General features: G+C 54.4%; 1 protein-coding gene across 1 annotated transcript in view; it reads left to right on the forward strand.

Annotated features, from left to right (window-relative positions):
• The first annotated feature begins 303 nt into the window (after nt 1–303).
• Nucleotides 304–19632, forward strand: part of Foxo6 (forkhead box O6) — a 20136-nt gene continuing 807 nt past the window's right edge. Inside the window, exons 1-2 of the mRNA XM_013016772.1 lie at nt 304–717; nt 19208–19630. Coding sequence (XP_012872226.1) covers nt 304–717; nt 19208–19630 — 837 coding nt within the window. The remainder of the gene's footprint in view (nt 718–19207; nt 19631–19632) is intronic.

Consider the following 19632-nt stretch of genomic DNA (forward strand, 5'->3'; position numbering starts at 1 on the left):
GGCGGTGGCGGTGGTGGCTGCAGGCGCAGGCAGGCGGCAGGTGCTAGAAGCCAGGCTGGGCGAGGTGTGCACCCGCTGGGTTCCCGGGCCGCCGCCCCCTCACTGCCGGGTTCTTTCGCTCTCTCCGTGCTCCCTGGCGCGTCCAGCCCCTGGCCTTAGCGCCCCGGCTCATGGCGCCCCGCGGTTGAGCCGGCGCCGCCAGGGACCCCTCCCGTGGGCCTCCCCGGGGCGCGCAGATCCCGGAGCCGCCCGCCCACCCTCCTCGGAGTCTCCCTCCCCTCCTCGCCCGAGCCGGGCGGGACCATGGCTGCGAAGCTTCGAGCGCATCAGGTGGACGTGGACCCGGACTTCGCGCCGCAGAGCCGGCCGCGCTCGTGTACCTGGCCCCTGCCGCAGCCCGACTTGGCGGGCGACGAGGACGGAGCGCTGGGCGCTGGGGTGGCCGAGGGCGCCGAAGACTGCGGGCCGGAACGCCGGGCGACGGCCCCCTCGATGGCCCCAGCGCCGCCGCTGGGCGCGGAGGTCGGACCGCTGCGGAAAGCCAAGAGCTCCCGGCGGAACGCGTGGGGAAACCTGTCCTACGCCGACCTCATCACTAAAGCCATCGAGAGCGCCCCGGACAAGCGGCTCACGCTCTCGCAGATCTACGACTGGATGGTCCGCTACGTGCCCTACTTCAAGGATAAAGGCGACAGCAACAGCTCGGCAGGCTGGAAGGTGGGGGCGTCCGGCTGGGGAGGGAGACTAGGGCCGCCGTCTCTGGCTTTCGGGGGCTGCTAGGTGCGTCTGGGCTCTGGGCCACCCCTAGGGGTCACGGAGTGTGCGCCCAGGGCGTGGGGCCGTCCGGCAGACAGGCGAGGGCGTGCTGGGAGCAGCTGTGTGCGTGCTCCCTCGCCAGGAAGGATGCGGGGTGGGAGGTCTGGCAGGGTGACAAGGGACGGCCGCTTTGAGGGGTCCCTGGGGAATATCCCTACCACATCCTGGGTGTGTGTGTGTGTGTGTGTGTGTGTGTGTGCATGCGCGCGCGCGCGTGCACGCGTGTGCGTGATGGTAGGAACCCATGCTGCCCAGACCACTGACATTGAGGAACCCCCTAGCTCCTTGGAGTTTGCTTTGTGTTACTTCCTTTTATGCACTATACCTAGATACCTTTTTTCGTTTGTTTTTTTTTAAGAGCTGTAGTCATGACTTGGGGCCACTGGTTGCTTTCCCTCCCAAATCTCTCCACTGTGCTTTCTGGAGCTGGCCCAGGGTGATGAGTGCTGTAGGCCGTGTGTCCACAGTTCATTCCCTTCACCCTGGGCACTAGACCAGCCTGGGGTGGGGAGTGTGACAGGTGACCTGAGATGTGAGTTCTCTATGGGGCAGGTGCTCTCATCACCCCTTACCTGGACCAGCAGAGGGGGACAGCAGTGATGACCCCTGCTGGTGGGAGGGTGGGATGCTTAGCACTGGAGATTGATCCCTTCCCACCGTAGGCAACCTGTCTTCCACCTTCTTGGCTTTTTGAGTCCAAAGACATCTAGGGGGAGGGGGAGGGGCTTGGGTAACCCAGGGAGACCTTAGCATGGGGTTGGGGCATCTTGGAAGAAGACAGGGATGGGGGTTTGACTGGATTGTGGTCTCCTGACCCATCTCCTTTTCCATTTTGTTGGAAAATGGGGGTAGTCTGTGCCTTGGGGGGTGAGGTTGGAAGGGGATTTGTGCCTAGGAGGTAAGCTGACAGGCTCCCTATGGGAGAGGCATGTCTATCTCCAAGGAAGAGGCTGCCCCTGCACCCTGTGGTGGCTGCAGGGTCCAAGGAAGTGGGTGTGCCAGTGGAGGAGGGGAGGCCTATGGACAGACAGCAGCATTGTAGAGATCTGGATGTTTTGACTTGGACTCTCAGGTTTTGTGCTGGCAGCTCTTGTGCCTTTCACTGGGCCACTATGGGGCAGGAACACAGACTAGAGTAGACATGAGTCTCCTTCCCCAATCTCCTTTTCTGTCCCCTTGGATCCACCTCCCCTCCCCCCAAAAACCAAAACAAAACACAGCTTCCTCTTAAGTGTGTCCTGCCCTTGGGCTTTGCACCCTATCCTCCTCTGCTCCTCCACCCACCCTAGTGTCACTCTAAGGATGTTTCCTCCTCCAGGAAGCCCTCCCTAGCCCTTGTTACTTGGCTTAGGACTCCTCTTTCTCTGGCCCTCTCCAATACCTGCAGTGGACATTAGTTACTTGTGTCTTATCTCACTCACCCACTCTCCCTCACCTTTGGAAGACAATGGCAGCACTGGTGTCATTCTGTGGCCACATCACTCAGCACAGAGCCTGGCATCAAAAAGCCACCAGTGTGTGGGAGAGTGGAGGGATGTGTGGATAGTATAGAGGATGTGGAGTTGAGGAGAGTGCAGTGAGCCACAGCAACCCTGAGAAGAGTGCTGTGGACCAGGGCAGCCCCCCCCCCCCAGGGCTTCATGCTGGAGGTGGAGCTCCAGCCAGACTAGGTGGATGAAAAGAGGTGAAGAAAGATGGGAAAGGGGGACTTGAGGTTGGAAGCCAAGAGACTGCTGTGGTTCCTTGGGCATCTCAAGGCCAAGCTCTGTGCCAGGCCTCTCACATAACCTTAATGCTCTCAGCAATCCCTCAGATGGGTTTTATTTGCTACGTCCAGTTACAGAGGATGATTCTGAGGTCCAGACTGGAAGAGTAAGCTGCCTGAAGTCACACACTTAGAAGATGGGAAAGCTGAACTCCAATCCAGGGGTTTTACCTTCCAAGGTCCCACCAAGCCTCTGGAACAAGGTCTTGATGGTGTGGAAGGGGATGCCTAAGACTTTCCAGCAGGAGCAGATATAAATCCTAAAATGTGGTGTGAGTGTTCTTGGCGAGTTCATTTCTCAGACTGTGAGACTGAGGCCTTGGAGTGTGATAGAACTCTTCTGAAGATCTCAGTGAAGAGAGCAGGCCCTGGACAAAGGCCCAGCTCTCCCAGCTGCCCATTGGATGTGGTTGCCACTGCACTATACTGCTGGGGACACACTGATTTTCCCATGCCAGGCTCTAGTTCTGGGCTGGGGCATTAGAGAATAACCTCAGGCTTGAGTTCTGCTCTGGTAAAGCCCTGGTAAAGTTAAGCCCTGGTAAAGCACTGGAGGGGACTTGCCCCATGTCCTGTGTCCCCAGACCTCCAAGAGGCTTCCTTGCACTCTGAATCCTGCAGCTTCCTGCCTCTACATCTCCTGATAATCTCAGGTTGATTGGAACTGCAGTACACCTGTGGTAACCGGCCTAGGGCCCATTAGTCCTTCCTTCTTCCCATCCCCCACAAAAGTGTTGCACTTGACTCCCTGGGGTGTGTGAAAGCCTGCATTCCATAGGGTGGGGAGACCTTGGTCCTGCCTTTTTTCTCACCCAGGCCCTTTGTTTTGAGACAGACTGGGGGTGGGTGAAGTAGCACCCCCTTCCTAAGGTGGGTTAAATATTCTAGGGAGCTACCCCCTCCCCAAGGTAGGTTAAATATCCTGGGGAACCAGGTGGGTCTTCAAATGGAGGGCTGTACTTAATCTGGGTCGTCTCTGGATTAGGGGAGAATTTGGTTGTTGGCTATACATCCAAAGGCAGGAGGTAGAAGTGTGCATGTTGGATTTAGAAAATGATTTGGGTATGCTAGGCTGGAATCTAGAGATTCCTGACTGGCAGGGAAGTGGCATCGGAAAGGTGGATTTAGTAGGATAGGGAAGACCTTTGCCCTGTGGTCCCATCTGTGATGTAGAGAGGTAGTCCAGTGGGGTTTTGGACAGTGATTGGAGGAGGCAGGGCCAACCGCAGGTTGAGGACACCTGAATCAGACCCAGACCTGGAAAGAGGCTGTTCTGGAAATCCCACCAAAGGGGCTGGTCATGTTCTTGGGATGGAGGGTCTCAGGCCTAGATCAGGGTTTGGACTGGAGACACCTCTCCTGTGTTCTAAGAGTATAGAAATATGGGTAGAGCCTCCACACTCTTCAGATGCTCCAGCTTCACTTTCCCTTGGCCTATGACTCCTCCAGGAAGCCTTCCAAGCTACTCCTAGTCTTACTGCTGCTTCTACCCAGGGCCTCTGGAGTTGTTCTGCCTCCTTTTGTGTTTCCTGGCTGCCAGCCCCTCTGAGAGCTACCAGGCCAGGTTTGGGCGTTTCCCATTCCTTTCCCCAGTCCCCAAGGGGAAGAACACCATAGATGGGGACTTCCCTTCTCCCGCAGGCTGGAGCAGCCTGATTGCTGAGGGTGGGATCCGAAGGCCGGTGCCCACCTCCCAGCCCCCCCACCTGGCCCAGGCCCTCACCCGGTTAGGTTCCAGGTGGGGTAGGGAACTGAAAGGAAAGACAGGAGCAGGGTCTTGCTACAGACAGTGGTTGTGAGTGTAGATCAACCCCCTCCACCCTCCCCCCCCCCCCGCAGTCTGCTCCAGCAGGGCTCCCTCCTCCTCCTTTGTCCTCGGGGATCCCCAGCCCCAAGGGCTGGTGGGGGTGCGGGAGGAGGCGGTGTGAGCCCCGATTAGGGGTGTCCTCACCCCCTCTCACTGCACGAGCGAGGGGCTGGCAGCTGCCCGCCTCCTGGGCACGAGCCCGTGCCAGCCGCTCCTGGCACAGTTGCTGGCACGCCCGGCAGACTCCCACGGCCACCTGCTCACACCCACCCACTAGCGCTGGCGCGCTGCGGGCCCTTCCGGCTTCCCGGGCCTCCCGGCGCCCCTCCCCCGCCGCGTGCCCCCCCCCAGCCCCCTCCGCAGTCCCCAGATCCCCGCGGACTCCTTGCTCCCTGCCGGCCCCCGCACAAGTTGGGGAGCTTTCCAAGAGGGGCCTCCGGGGGCCTCCAGGGTAAACGCGCGGCGGAGGGAGGGGTGGGGGGCTGGAAGGCAGGCGGGCAGACAGACCGACAGACAGGGTGAGGGCCCCGCCTGCCACCTGGCGCCGCTCCAGCGGGACGATGGCGGGCAGCGCCGTGCCAGGCGGTAATTGCAGACAGACTAATTTAAAGAGATGAGACGGTTATTTTTAACTCGCGTTAAGGTAATGAACGGCGCGGGGGGTTTGCGGGTTCGAAAGTTCAGCGCCCTCAGCCCCCACTTTCTGCGAGTCCGGGGCCCCCTCTCTGCAGGCCCTGAGGGCTTCAGCCTCCAGCCTGGTGGGTGCTGTGGGAAGGGAGGTTGAGGAACAGGGAGGCCTTGGCAGAGGGCCTGTCCCATCAAATCCTCCGGGCCACCCTTCCCGGTGGGAACATGACTCGCCCTGAGGTCACGGACCTCCGAAGTGGAAGACCCTCAAACTCCAGCGTTTCCTGTGCCATTGGGGTGGACTCCGGAGGGGGTGTGTGGGAGGGGGAGAAGGACTTGGATTTGGACTTTGAATGAGGGAGGAGCTTGTTCCCTGCAGCCTGCCTTCCCCTCTTTGGGTGGGGCCTCCGGAGAGGGCTGAGGAAGGGGTGCTCTGCTCGTGAACTGCCCAAATGAATGGCTGTGAGCCTCTGGGATGGGGGTGCTTCAGCTGTAAAGGGAGCCCTTTCTCATCTTCCCTGACCTCTCAGAACTGACCCACCCACCCCTCCCTACTCCTGTCTGTAGGCCCGCCTCCCACCTGGGGCTGGGCACTTGGGAAGTGGGTTGGGCCCCTCTCCCCCTAGACTGGTGCTCACCCCTCCTCCTCCAGGATGAAAGTAGTGGAATAACGTGGTGCCCACTTTGGCCGCCCCCACGCCCTTCAACCTCCTGAACTGCTGAACTGTGACCCTGCACATCCTTCTGGTCCCTGGTGTGGCTATTGTCACTATTTGGGATCACTTGGAGTCAGATCCAGGTGATAGAGGACAGAGCTCCTGTGGGGAACCTGATTGAGTGTGAGCCTGAGCTGGAGCCAGGTCCTCTCCTGTTTCAGTTCTGTGTCCTCCTGAGTGTCCAGAGGGCTTTAACTCAGTCTCTGACCCTTTGGGTCTAGGAGAGTAAGGGATTCTTTGGACCAAGGCATGTAGTATTGAGAGGGCTTTCTAATGGACAGTATAGGTGTGCATGGTCTTAAACTTGGAACTTCTGCTTAAAGAGGCCCACCCTGCCCAAGGCAATACCCAAGTGGCAACTATTCTCCCAGCATAACAAGGAACATTCATGGCAATCCCAGCTGGCTCCCAGATCAGGCATATGGAGAGTTCAGGGTGTTGGGTGGGCATTAACTCAGGCTCTTGGGCCTGGGTATGGTGCTCAGGGGGACAGCTGGATTTGGAGCACCCCCCCTTTTTTTCCTGGCACCCTAGTTACCATGGAAACCAACTCCTGTTTGGGAGGGTTTGGCTGTTTGCTGCCTCTCCCCACCCCCCAACCCATATGTGGAGGTGGGAGGGGGACCAGGTGGCGTGTAGGGGAGGGGCCTCCCACATCCCTCCCCCATGGGCCTCCCTCTTTGCTAAGAGAAACCTTTCTGGTCTCAGAGGGATGCCTCTTGTAGGAAGGGGAATGAGTAAGAGAAGGTACTAGGCAGTCAATTGGGCCCTCCACACATAATCTCTGGGTCCTGTCAGATATGCATTAATTGCCCCATTTTCTGGTTGAGGAAATCGAGACATAGCTGGGATGTTGCAAAGCCTGGATTTAGATGCAGACATGTCTGCTTCTGCCATTCTTCTCCATCTCTCAATGCTGCACCACAGCTAGCCCTCCTACCCTAAGTCCCTGCTCCACTCTAGCGCTCTCCAGGGCCAGCCAAGCCCAAACCATGCTGTTGGAACTCCTCGATCCTCTTGTATCGCTGTCTACACCCCACCCATCCACATTTCTTGCTCCCTCCAATCTCAGGCACCCTGCACTGCCACCTTCATACCCAGACAACACTGGAGTGCTTAATCTACACCCGCTGTGGCTATTGCCTTGGGACACCTAGCAGAAAATAGTTGGGGTGCTTGGATAGTTTGATTGTAGACCTATCTTCAAGGGACTGGAACACATCTCTACAATTTCTACCTGGCTGGTGACCAGAATCACTTTGAAGCTTTGCACCAGCCCAAGTTACCAGTGCCTCTCTCATCCCTTCTGTCAGACTCAGAGTTTGGGTTCTGGAATCTGTTTGTTTGTTTTTTTGGTTGGTCATGGGGCTTGAACTCTGGGCCTGGGTGCTTTCCCTGTGCTCTTAAGCGCAAGGTGAGTGCTCTACCACTTGAGCCACAGCACCACTTCCACTTCCAGTTTTCTAGTGGTTTATTTGAGATAAGAGTCTCACAGAGTTTCCTGCCCAGGCTGGCTTTGAACTGTGATCCTCAGATCTCAGCCTCCTGAGTAGCTAGGATTACAGGCGTGAGCTACGGGCGCCCAGCTGGAATCTGTATTTTTTTTAAAGTATGTCTGGAAATGGATCATTCTGGATTGATGCCTGAGGTGGTAGCTTCCTGGCCTCCTGCCTGCTCCCCTCTACTTGTCCCAAAGTAGACCAGTTTCTTCTCCAAGCCAGCTTCCCTAGTGGGACCCACTATTCTATCCATGTGTTTGGAAGGATGAATATAAAGGGATTCGAAGGTTTGAAGGATGAATATAAAGGGATTGAGCTACTGCTCCGGCACCTACGCCCAGCCTCATATCTTAGGAGTCATGCTGTATAGGACATGGGTGGAAAGAAGGGAGCCACAGCCACGGTCACTGTTCTGCTATAGACAGCCTCAGCTGCAAGAGGAGCAGGGGAAATGCTCAGCCAGCCTCTCTGGGACTGGCATGGTGAAGAAACTAAGGATCCCAGTCCCTATCCTGTCCTGCTGGCTTTTTGGTAGTCAGGGAGAAAATAGGTGCAGGGTGCACATAGCTTAGCACAGCCTGATTCAGTCCTGGGCCCTAGGGTTACACTCCAGACCTGGCCCCTAGCTCCATTCCTTTCTAGTCACCTTAGCTATTCTGACCGGTTCCAACTTAGCATTCCACTCACCATGTGCCAACGCATACATTTTTCCATTTCATTTTCATTTCACAGCCACCTTGTGACACTGGTATTGTTACTCTCCATCCATATTTGCAGATGAGGAAACTCAGAATGAGAAAAAAAATAAAGAGGCTCTAACTGTATGCCATCAAGAATGCAGAAATGGGATTCCCCAGGGTTAGCTCCACTCTAACCCAGTGCTCTCCCCTCCCCCCATCATCATCTCTCCTCCCTTGCAGTTTAGCCCTGAGGCTTCTAGCCTGGAGAATGGCCCTGCATTCCTGGCTGCCTTTCCCACACAGTTCCCAGGGTAGCAGCAGACCAGCCAGATGCCCCCCTGATCTGCAGATCTGTTACCTAAGGTGGGCAGTGCTTCTCAAAGGGAACTGAACCTTGACCTTGAGGGGCTTGTCAAACCTGGGAGGTCGAAGGACATTCTGATTGAGGCTGTCAGGGTTAGGTAATCAGCTATATGTGTTCAGAGGTGGAGGAGGGGAATCTGACAAAGGAGGTCAAACCCTTAGGACTTTGGGAAGCCCAGCATGAGAGGAGGCTGTAGAAATGAGTGAGTGGCAAGCTTAGGAGGCATTCTAGGCTATAGGGGAGACCGAGATAACACAGAAAAATCACCTGCGAGTGCTGTGGAGAGAGTGGGGGAAGGGAAAAGAGGAAGACTGGGGGTGGGGGTAGGGAGGCACCCAATTTTGTCCTGGTCCTAAGGCGCAGGGAAGATAAGCCTGAGATTGGGTGGAGGCTGGGCTGGAAGAGCCCAAGATGCCAGCTTGATATCTCTGCAGCCCCCTTTTGTATTGTTAAGAATTAGGTGAAACCTGTGGTTAGGATCCTGGGAGGCCAAGGGAATGGGCAGAACCTAGTTTTTACCCTCTGTGAGGTGCTGGGCAATTGAGCCTCCTTCTTGCTCTGGAAAAATAGGATAGTAATAGGACTCCATTAGCTTCATTGTGGAGATTAGAGGAAGATGAATATGAAGGCCCCAAGAAGTCTTAGCAGATGTCATTACTGCCCTTCCTTGCTCTAAGAAAGGACTGGAACTGCTGTGTGGAGGGGGCTCCCTTTACCATACCCCTGAGACACACTGCCTTATAGGTGTATGTATTAAAGAAGTCCCTCTCTATCCTTACCCACCTACCTTTCTAGTCTCTAAGATAGAGGACAAAATGGCCTGCCCTTAGTCTGGCCCAAAGCTTTTAAACCTCCAATGCTCTGCCTCATGGCCTTGGGGAGACAAATAGTGGGTTTGAGGCTCCTTATTTTTCCAGATAAAGTGACTTGTTCAAGGTCAGCCTGGAATCTAGGATTGCTGCCCCTAAGATTTTAGCTCCTTTTTTGCTTCCCTGGCAGGCTGTGTGTCCTTGAGCAAAGCCTTTCCCTCTCTGGCTCCTAGTTTCCCTCCCCCCCAACACTCTGGGAAGCTCTGAGGGCTCCTCCTTCTCCCCACTGTCCCCTCCCCTGTCCTCAGCTGGCCTCACCACCTCCGCCTCTTGTAACCTGAGCTGGGCAGTGGGGGAAGGGGCTTGCCCTCTGCCAGCAGCACCTGCCAGCTGAGCAGATGTGTGGAGATGGAGGCCCCAGGAGGGGAGTAAGGGCTCCTAGCCAACAAGACCTGTGCTGGGGCCGCAGTGCTCAGCACACCCAGCCGTTGCCCCTGGCCTCGGCCTCTGCCACTCGCCTGAGCACTTGTTCATTTTTCAGTGGACATTCATGGCTGCTCCATGTCCTGAAGGACCTCAGAGGCTCTGGGAGAAGACAGATGGCAAATGAGGCCGGTGCCTCGGTCTGGGTGGGCTGCCCTGGGCTCCAGAAGCCCCTTGGCATAGGGACAGAGGGCCAAGGGCAGCCCTTGGGGGCAAGGCCAGTGCCTGTGCGGGTGGCCGTGCCCCTGGGAGAGCAGATGGTTCTCTTGGCGCTATGCCCACTCCTCCTCCCCCCCCCCTCCCCAGGAGCCAGCCTGCAGGGCTGGGGCACAGCTGCTGGGCCTTCCCCAGAGCCAGGCTCAGGGCAGGGCTGAGTGAGGTCACCACAGCTGCTCCCTGGGCCTGGGTGGAGAAGTAGGGAGGTGTTGCTTATGTGAAGGAGGGGCTCCAGCTAGAGGAGCCCCAGGCTTTGCAGTTAGGGGTTGCTGAGACAGTGTAACAACCTCCGCCCCTCCTCTACTCTAGAGCTGCTTGGTCTCAAATCTTCCCTGGAGGCACCTACGGGCAAAGGAGAGGAGTTGGGGCCCTGGATGTGAGTTCCTACACCTTATCATAAAATGGGAATAGTAAATTATCTCATAGGGTTGCCACAGAGACTGAGCAAGGTAGTAATTGTGCATCCAGCACATGGCAATGTTCAATAAATGGTAGTCCTAGCCAGGCATAGTGATGCACTGTATTGAGGAGGCTGAGGTAGAAAGATCATGAGTTCCAGGTCAGCCTACATAGTGAGACCTTGTCTTAAAAAACAAGTGAACAATAGCAAAAAGGTAGTCTTTTCCTTCTACCTTGCTGAATTCTCTTGAGGAATGAGAAAATGTTGGGAAAAGATAACAGGAGCTGAGAGCTACAGGCAGAAGATAGGAAGGAGGCCCAGGTAAGACCCTGGTAGGGGTAGGCAGGATGTGGAGCACTGGCCTGAAGTTTGCTGAGCTGAACCTGCAAAGAAATCTCAGGCCCAAGTGCTCAATCCTGCCTTCTGACTTCTGAGGGCCTCAGGAGTCAAATAGGGAAGCAGGCTCAAGACAGGGAGAGTCTAGTCTTCAGTAAGATCTCTGCAGTAGCACTATAGTTGGGGTTGGAGTGGGACAGAGAGTCCTCTGGACTTAAGGAGGGGATCAGGAAGAGGCATAGGCTGGCCATAGCAAGGGCCAAGGGATGACATCATGGGCTCTTGAGTGTTTGTCTGGTGTTGGACCCAAGTCCAGGGGTAACAAGGAAAAAGCCATGGGATTTAGAGCAGGGATGAACTTGAATTTCTGTTGCTGGTTTCTTAGCTGCTGGAGCTGATTGCATGAACTCACCTCTCCCAGAAGAAGAAGGGGTTACCACAGCCTGACTTCTCATGCCTTGCTTCAACATATGGTTTCTCCAAGACCCTGGCTGGCCACTTGTACCCATGTTAATCTTGAGCACAGTACTTGTTGGCATCTGCCTGTGCTCCCAGCTGCCTTTTTTTTTGGTCGGTCATGGGGCTTGCACTCTGGGCCTGGGCGCTGTCCCTCAGCTCTTCAGCTCAAGGCTAGCACTCGACTACTTGACCCACAGTACCACTTCCGGTTTTCTGAGTGATTTATTGGAGATAAGAGTCTCACGGCCGGGTTGGGAAGGTAGCTAAGTGTTAGAGCGCTTGCCTTGCATGCCTGAGGCCCTGGGTTCGATTCCTCAGCACCACATAAGCAAAAAGAAAAAAGCCGGAAGTGGCGCTGTGGCTCAAGTGGTAGAGCGCTAGCCTTGAGCTGAAGAGCTGAGGGACAGTGCCCAGGCCCAGAGTTCAGGCCCCACGACCGGACCCAAAAAAAAAAAAAGCCCACGGTCTTTCCTGCCTGGGCTGGCTTTGAACTGAGATCCTCAGATCTCAGCCTCCTGAGTAGCTAGGATTACAGGTATGAGCCACCGGCGCCTGGCTCAACTGCCCTTTTACACCTCCTCCACTGCAGATCCTAGTACTCAAGAAACCTCCTTCAGGCCATCCTTATTACCCTTTCTTACAGGAAGCCCTCCTAGATTATACACCCCAGCTGCACCACAGGCAGTCAGACACAGATGTATGTTCCTGGAGCAGCATGGAATGAGGAGCAGGGACCAGAATGAGGGATGCTCTGGGGCTCTGAGACAGGGAGGGATGGGAATTGTGATATGTGAGTCTCCCTGTGGCTATTGGAGTTGTTGGTATGGAGGCTCAATGTCACAAGAATGAAGTTGGGGTACCACCCCTTGCCCTTGCCCTTTTTTCATACAGGAAAGGAGAGGAGGGGAGGAGTCCTGGAGGGGTCAGAGTCCCACAGGATCTCCACTCTGAGGAAGTACGGGGTCATTATCCCCATCAGACAAGCAGGGTTAATCTCCTAAAGGAGGGACTGAACTGAGACTCTATTAAAAAGAGAACTTACCCTGGAGAGGCCTCCACATCCGATCTTGGGGGGACTCAGGACTGAATTCTGGGAATCTGGGGTTTCCCCCAGGCTCAACAGAGGCCAGAAGGTAGCACAGAGTCAGTGGAAGTGGGAAACACAAGGTTTGCATCTTCTGTCTCTGATGAAAACCAGGAGAGCTTAGATTTGAGAGCCAAAGTAGAGATGGTGCCCCCTGCCACCAGTGGGGGAGGGTTTGGAAGAGAAATGGCTTTGGAGTCAACAAGCCCTCAAGTTGGCTTTATAACTGGCCAGCTTTAGGGTATGAGGAGTGATTTAACCCACTGGAGCCTCAGTTTCCCCCATGGTAAAACAGCCGACCCTAGTCATAGCATACTTGTAGGATAAAAGGCTCGCCTACGCCTGGCATGTGGCAGGTGGCGCCTTTCTCCTGCCTCAGAACTGGAAGCATACACTGGTGGTATGCTAGAGCTGGCTCACACTGACTCCTGAGATTTATCGTGCATGCTTCTTCCTAGTTCTGCACTTGGTGACATCATGCTGGCAGCTTCACATGGACTACGATGCGAGTATCCACACCACAGAGAGCAGCAAAAGCTACAAATCCAATCTGGGGATTTTCCCTTGTGGAGAACTGGTAGTTAAATATTTACCAGCACACCAGTGTTTATACCCCCCTAGAAAGAGTAACCTTTCCCAGCACCCCCTGCCCAGAATCAGAGCACTGGAAGAGAGCACAGAGAACATGGTAGATCATGATCCCAAAGTTGTCCTCTAGGCTTTTGTTGTTGTTGTGATTGTGGGTTTCAACTCAGGACCTGAGTGCTGTCCCTGAGCTGTTTTGCTCAAGGCTACTGCTCACCACTTTCAGCCATGGCTCAAAGTGCTGGTTGTCTGGTGGTTAATTGGAGATAAAAAAAAGTTTCATAGACTTTCCTGCCTGGCTGGCTTTGAACCACGATCCTCGGATCTCAGCCTCCTGAATATCTAGAATTACAGGTGTGAGCCACCAGACCCTGCTTCCTATGGACTTTTCTTAATCGTAGTGGGGGCAAAACAGGAAGGAAGTCAGGCAATAGTGGGCTGTGGTTAGGCCAGACTGTCTAGAACACAAGTCCATGGGCCCTTCTGGGCCTGGGAAGACTGGACACAGTTGTAGCACCGGGGAGCTCCCTGTAGGCAGGGGACAGCAAATGGTGGAACTTCCCACCACCCCGCCCCCTAACTCCTGCCTCACAGGCCTGGCAGGTCCCTGGCTGGTGAAGTGAGATTGGATGAGGTTGAGCTGTCGGGGAATGAAGCTGTGCTGGGAGGAGAAATGAGGTTGTACTGGAAGATAAACGAGGTTGTACTGTCAGGGAATGAGGTGGTACTTGGAGGCAAGGTGAGGCAGCATTATTAGATAAATGAGGTTGTACTGTCAGGGGATGAAGTGTACTTGTAGGAGAGATGACATCCTGCTGGATCAGTCGGGTCGCACCATCAGAGAACACAGCCACACCACAGGAGGAAGGAGCGTGTCCGACTTGGACGATAAATGAGGGTGTCCTGCTGGATAAATGAGGGGGCCCGTCAGGTGAATGGAGTGCTGTTAGCAAATGAGGTTGTACTTGCTGGATAAATGGGACTGGTGTGCTGGATAAATGGGGTTGTGCTGTCAGATGAATGCATTACTGCTCGTGGGCGAAAGGTGTCCTGGGAATAGATGAGGGTGTCCTGCTGGATAGATGAGTTTCTGCCATCAGATGGATCAGATCTTGTCCATGAGGGAGGCACTATCAGCAAGGTCAAGGTTATTCTGCCCCACAGGGGTGCCGGGAGTGTCACCTGACCTAGGTGTATGAGTGGTAAGAGACCATGGTGTGAACAATCCCGGGTCCATCGGTGGAGCAGATGGAGGTCTGGAGCAGGTAGTGGTTTGTGCACCCTACCAAGCCCCAGTTCAGCTGTCCCAGAAATCCTTCCCCCTTCCTTAGTTCCTTCTTAGCATCATGTCGAGCCAACTTTCCACTACCCTGCTTGCTTCTCACCCTGTCATATGTTCTCAACCTAGTTTGGAAAAGCTGCTGCTGTGTGTTGGCTAAGGCCATCTCATTTAATTCCCCTTACAACATAGTATTACTCTCATTCATTTATTTCATCAATGCTTAAGTGCCTCAGATGTGCCAAACATTTTTTTTATTGTGCCAAAACAGTAAAAAAAAAAATTAGGTAAAGTCATTATCCTCATGAGAGTTATTTTTCATATGACAGTCAGAAAATGGCTAAAGCAGACAATAAGTAGTACATAGGTTGTAGCCCTTATCTGAAATGCTTGGGCTAGAAGTGTTTCAGAGTCTAGAACTTTGGAATATTTGTATAGACCTCACCAGTTGAGCATCCAAAACTTACTACCATGAAACTCAGAAAGATTCAGATTTGGGGGCACATCACATTTTGGGTTTGGGGGTTAGAAATACTCAACCTGTATTAATTTAGAAAGTGATCATTTTCTAAGGGAGTGGTCAAGAAATGTCAGGGAAGAGAAACATTTTTTTTAAAGAGTGGCTAGGATGGGCCTTATTGCAAAAATTCCCGTTTGTGGGCTGGGAAGGTGGCTCAGTGGTAGAGCACTTGCCTTGCATGTATGAGGCCCTGGGTTCGATTCTTCAGCACCACATAAGCAAAAAGAAAAAAGCCGGAAGTGGTGCTGTGGCTCAAGTGGTAGAGCGCTAGCCTTGAGTTGAAGAGCTGAGGGACAGTGCCCAGGCCCAGAGTTCAGGCCCCACGACAGGACCAAAAAAAAGACCATTTGAACAAAGAGAGGAGGTCTCTGTGGGCATTTGAGGGAAGGGGTCCTACTTGGCAAGTTGGAGGGACAAGAAGGAATATGAAGCAGGAAGGATGTCTGACAGATCTTGGAGGGTCTGTGGGCCGTGGCAGGGCCTTCATTCATCTGGGATCTGGTGAGGATTGGATGAGATCCAGGTTTTTTGTTTTTTGTTTTTGATCCCAGGTTTTTTGAAGACCCAGGCTGGCTCTGCCATGTGGCTGTAGAAAGTGAGGGTAGACGGTCTATAGAGGACCTGGAGCTTTTGAGTACCTTGCCCCAGGGCATACTATGAGTGTTGGGGCAGAAACTGGCATCCAGATCCAATACCAGAGCCTATGCACTTTGCCCTGTGTCTGCCTTGCCAGCCTTCTCTCCCTGGTGGGTGGGTCCTGAGGAGTGAAGGCTATTCTTCCTGCCCAACTTCTAAAGGAGAATGGGGTGGGCATGAGATGGAATCGCTGTCCTTTTCCTCTGCCCCCAGAGGTCTCCCTGGAGCCTCAATAGAGAGTTCCTATCTCCTAAAGGAGCATGCACCAGGCCTTGGTGTAGGTCTGGGAGGCTTCAGAAGCCAAGCCCAGGTCTGGGCACCAGGGGAGCTTGGGCATGTCAGGGCTGTGGCTGTGGTGGTGGGTTGCTAGGTGACTCTAAGAGGGAGCCTGGTTACTGCTGCCTGGCAGAGGAGGTGTCTCCCTCCTCTACCTCCCTTACCTCCTCCATGCCTCTGGCCTCCCAGGAGGCCTTGTGGCTAAGTGAGAGTTGTGATTAGTGCTTGCCGTTGGAGCCTGGTGAGGAGCTCTGATTAGTACCAGGTGGCTGGGCTGCATAGCCCGCACTTATCTCAGGGGGCACAGCCCTGGTGATGCCTGGTATAGAGCCCAGCTGAGGAGCTGTTAGGCCTTGCTCCTCACTCAGCTCTGAGCCACCTCCCTTCATCCTGCAAGACCCTGGGCAAGGCTTGTCAACCTACTTGGTTCTGCCACTCACCTAAATGGCCTGCACAATCTGTTCCTGCCCAAGTCCATGGTTTTTGAAAGGGAGAGTGCTAAAAAGGCTGGACCCTGCGTATTTCTATTTACACCTCAGGGGCTTAAATGTGTAACACTTCAGCTGAGAGAGAGAGAGAGAGAGAGAGAGAGAGAGAGAGATGGAGAGAGACGGAGAGAGGAGAGGGAGAACCTCTAGACTGGATGATGTAAGAATTTTCAGTGTCAAACTGAAAAGGTTCCTGGAGTACACCTGGCCCATGTCATCACTTTCTGGGGAGAACAACTGAGTGCTGAAGAGGAGGGAGGAGGGATGTGCTCTAAGGTCAGGATTGGTGGAGTAGGAAGAGTACCTTGCTGGGGCCCTTTCCTCCCTCACCCCCCCCCCAAGGCCTGGGCTCACATCCTTTCTGTGTCACAGTTCCTGGGGCCACCTTGGGCAAGTCTTTTCTTTTTCCTGAGTTGAACAAGCCAAGGCGTCAGGCTGGGGGTTGAGTTCTCAGGCACCTGATTCGGTTAGGGGAGCAGGGGAGGAGAAAGCAAACTTTCATGGACCTGAAAGCATATCTGGAGTAATATGAAACTTCTTTAAAAATGTATTTGTCAAACAAAGTAGGTATATTATGAAGTGCATGCAAAATTCCCTTGAATTCTAAAGAAGGAAACAAGCACTAGGACTTAGAAATGTTAATCTTGCAATGTTGTCCCCAGTTATCTTACCCTACTGGCTTCTAGCAATATTGTACAAGAAAAGTTTGAAGAAAACATGAATTCTGACTTCCAAAAATCTCTGGGAATTCACTGATACTCTTCCCTTCCCTCTGACAGAATGTAACATCCTTTAAATTCAGCATAAAATTAACCTGAAATCAGTACTTGGCTTGGTGCCCAACAAGCTGTGTGATCTTGGCAACTCAGTCTCTGAGCCTCTCTCTCCTCATCTTGAGCTAGAGATCCCAATCCCTGACTCTCTAGAGTCTGACATAATGATTACATGAGATAACTAGAGTGCCCAGGGATGAATAGGCTAGTGTTGATTAAGTGCTGGTACCTGCTATAGCACCCTTTCTCCTCCCCAAAAGCACTCTAGGCCAAGCTGGCACATAGTAACACTAACAAAGAGGTGTGACCTGAAGGACCTCCAGCTGGTGGACTGGAGAGGTGGGAGGTGGAGCCTCTGGAAATCCAGAGAGTCCTGTGGGGGAAGAGACCTGAGGCCTCAGAGGACCTGAGCACAGGTGTGGGGAGGGGCTGGGGAGCCAGGTGCAGGGGCGGAACGGGAAGGGGGTATCTACCTGAGGGAATCACTCCCTGGGGGTCAAGCTTCCCTCCTCACAGGGCCCCAAGAGAGGCTAAGGCAGGACAAGGCTGGCAAGTCCCAGCTGTTGCCTTCCAAGTCACAAGTGCCAGAGACGGTGAGCCAGGTGCCTTGAGGGTCGACTCAGGACTTGGAATTGGGGCTAGTTAACAGTGGAGGGTATCCTGGAAAGCAGGAAGGACCTCTGGAGGTGGGTGGAGAGGAGGCAGGAGAGAAGTTAGGGTGTGTCTGGGTAGACTGGAAGCTTTAAGAGCAAATCCATGAATGGGCAAAACTAGATGGTGCCTGGCATCACTGCTTAGTTGTGGGACTGTAGGCAAGTTACATCATGCCTGAGTTTGGTGGATTAAATGGGTGATACTAGCTCACCCTTAGTGGTTGATGCTCAGGACAGCTGTCCTCAGGCATGATGTTAAGAAGAAGATGATGACAGGAGGCCTGTAGAGTGACCTAGGAAGTAAGGTCTTCTGGCTCAACAACCGTTTACAAGCCCCTGGAGTGCTCACCAACACTGAACTACAGTTTGCTCATAGAAAATGCTAACAGCTCCAGCCCATTTTTTCAGAGTAGCTCAGAGATTGATACACAACCATGGTCACACAGGTAGGTGGCCAAAGACCTGGGCATCCTGCCCAGTCCTCTGATAGACAAACCATGTTGTTTGCAAAGAAATATCTAAGCAGGGAGGTAAAGGCCACCAGGTGAGAGGGAGGTCCAGCCCAAGTTCAACTCTAGGTTCCTCTGTCCCCACAATAGGCCTAGTCAAAGCAGTGCAGGAACTAAGATAAAGATACAGGCAGGGTGGCAAAAGTGAAGGTGCCTAGGAACTGCAGAAAGGGATGTGTAAGGCGGGCTCCAGTGGCTCACGCCTGTAATCCTAGCTACTCAGGAGGTTGAGATCTGAGGATTGTGGTTCAAAGCCAGCCTAGGCAGGAAAGTCTGTGAGATTCTTCTCTTCAGTTAACCACCAGAAAACCGGAAGTGGTGCTGTGGCTCCAGTGGTAGAGAGCTAGCTTTGAGCTGAAGAGCTCAGGAACAGCGCTCAGGCCCAGAGTTCAAGCCCCACAAAAGACCCCACATCCCCTCCCCCCCAGAAAAAAGGAAGTGGAGCCTTAGGCAAAATACTTTGGCATCTCTGAGCCTAGGTCTACCTGTCTGGAGATGGGGAGTGTGCAGGGACTGTAAAGGCCTCATTTTGAGGACAGATCTGTGCCAGTGGGTAGGAAGGGATGGCTGGAGAGCTGGGCTTGCTAGACATCACAGTAGGAGCTGGCTAAGGTCTCCTTGGCCAGAGGTGGCCCTTGGAAGGGCTTCTTAATATCCAAGGCCTCTTTGGAGTTTGCAGGAGCTCAGAGAAGATAAAGGTGAATCTCCATAGTCTCACCTCTATACCCACCTTGGGGTCTCCCAACCTAGCTCCTTTCCCTGGCCAGACCCTCCCAGCAAAGGGTTAACAGTCTTCTCTACCTGCAGTTGCATTTTAAAGACACGAAATTAAAGCAGGTAATTTATTCTCCCCACACACGAAAGAGCAATTAGTTCTAAACAGGGCTTAATCAGTCACCGCGAGATTGATTTCTGGAGCCCTGGGTTTTCGGGCTCCTGGCGCCATGCCAGGCTGGGGAGGGAGGGGGGCGGACAAATGAGCCGCGGCGGCATGAGCCCTTACATAATCTGCTGGGGCGGGGGCAGGGTGGCAGCCTGGCTAGCCCTGCGAAGGGCTTGGCTGAATTGGGGAGAAGGGGTCCGGCCTCCTGTCACCGCTCCCCCCTGCAGGATCAGAGGCCCTAGGGAGTGGGGTTGGGGGGGAGGAGGGCCAAAAGCCCCAGCCCCGCCCTGAGGGCAGGGTGGGGTCGGGTGGGAGTGCGCAGAAGCGGTTTGTGGGAAAGGATGGGTGGGTATTCAACATTTGTCCAACTTGGTACTTACACCTGCAAACCCCTCTTCTCCCAACTCCCTCCCTCTGTCTTCCCTATTTCTTTCCCGTCCCCTTCTGGCTTTTCTCTCTCTCCTGTTTTTGTTTTTTGTTTCCTCCTCCCATCACGTTATCCAACCTCGTCCTCCTCCACCCGTGTCCCTGTCTCTGGCCACAGAACTCCATCCGGCACAACCTGTCGCTGCACACGCGTTTCATCCGCGTGCAGAACGAGGGCACCGGCAAGAGTTCCTGGTGGATGCTGAACCCTGAGGGCGGGAAGACGGGCAAGACCCCGCGGCGCAGGGCCGTGTCCATGGACAACGGGGCCAAGTTCCTACGCATCAAGGGCAAGGCGAGCAAGAAGAAGCAGCTGCAGGTACCCGATCGGTGCCCGGACGACAGCCCCCCGGGCGCGTCTGCCCCGGGGCCCCTGCCTGCCGCCGCCAAGTGGGCCGCCAGCCCAGCCTCGCACGCCAGCGACGACTATGAGGCGTGGGCCGATTTCCGCGGGGGCGGGAGACCCCTGCTCGGGGAGGCGGCGGAGTTAGAGGACGACGAGGCCCTGGAGGCCCTGGCGCCATCGTCGCCGCTCATGTACCC

This window comes from Dipodomys ordii, unplaced genomic scaffold (genome assembly GCF_000151885.1).
Source record: "Dipodomys ordii isolate 6190 unplaced genomic scaffold, Dord_2.0 Scaffold33, whole genome shotgun sequence".
Lineage (NCBI taxonomy): Eukaryota > Metazoa > Chordata > Mammalia > Rodentia > Heteromyidae > Dipodomys > Dipodomys ordii.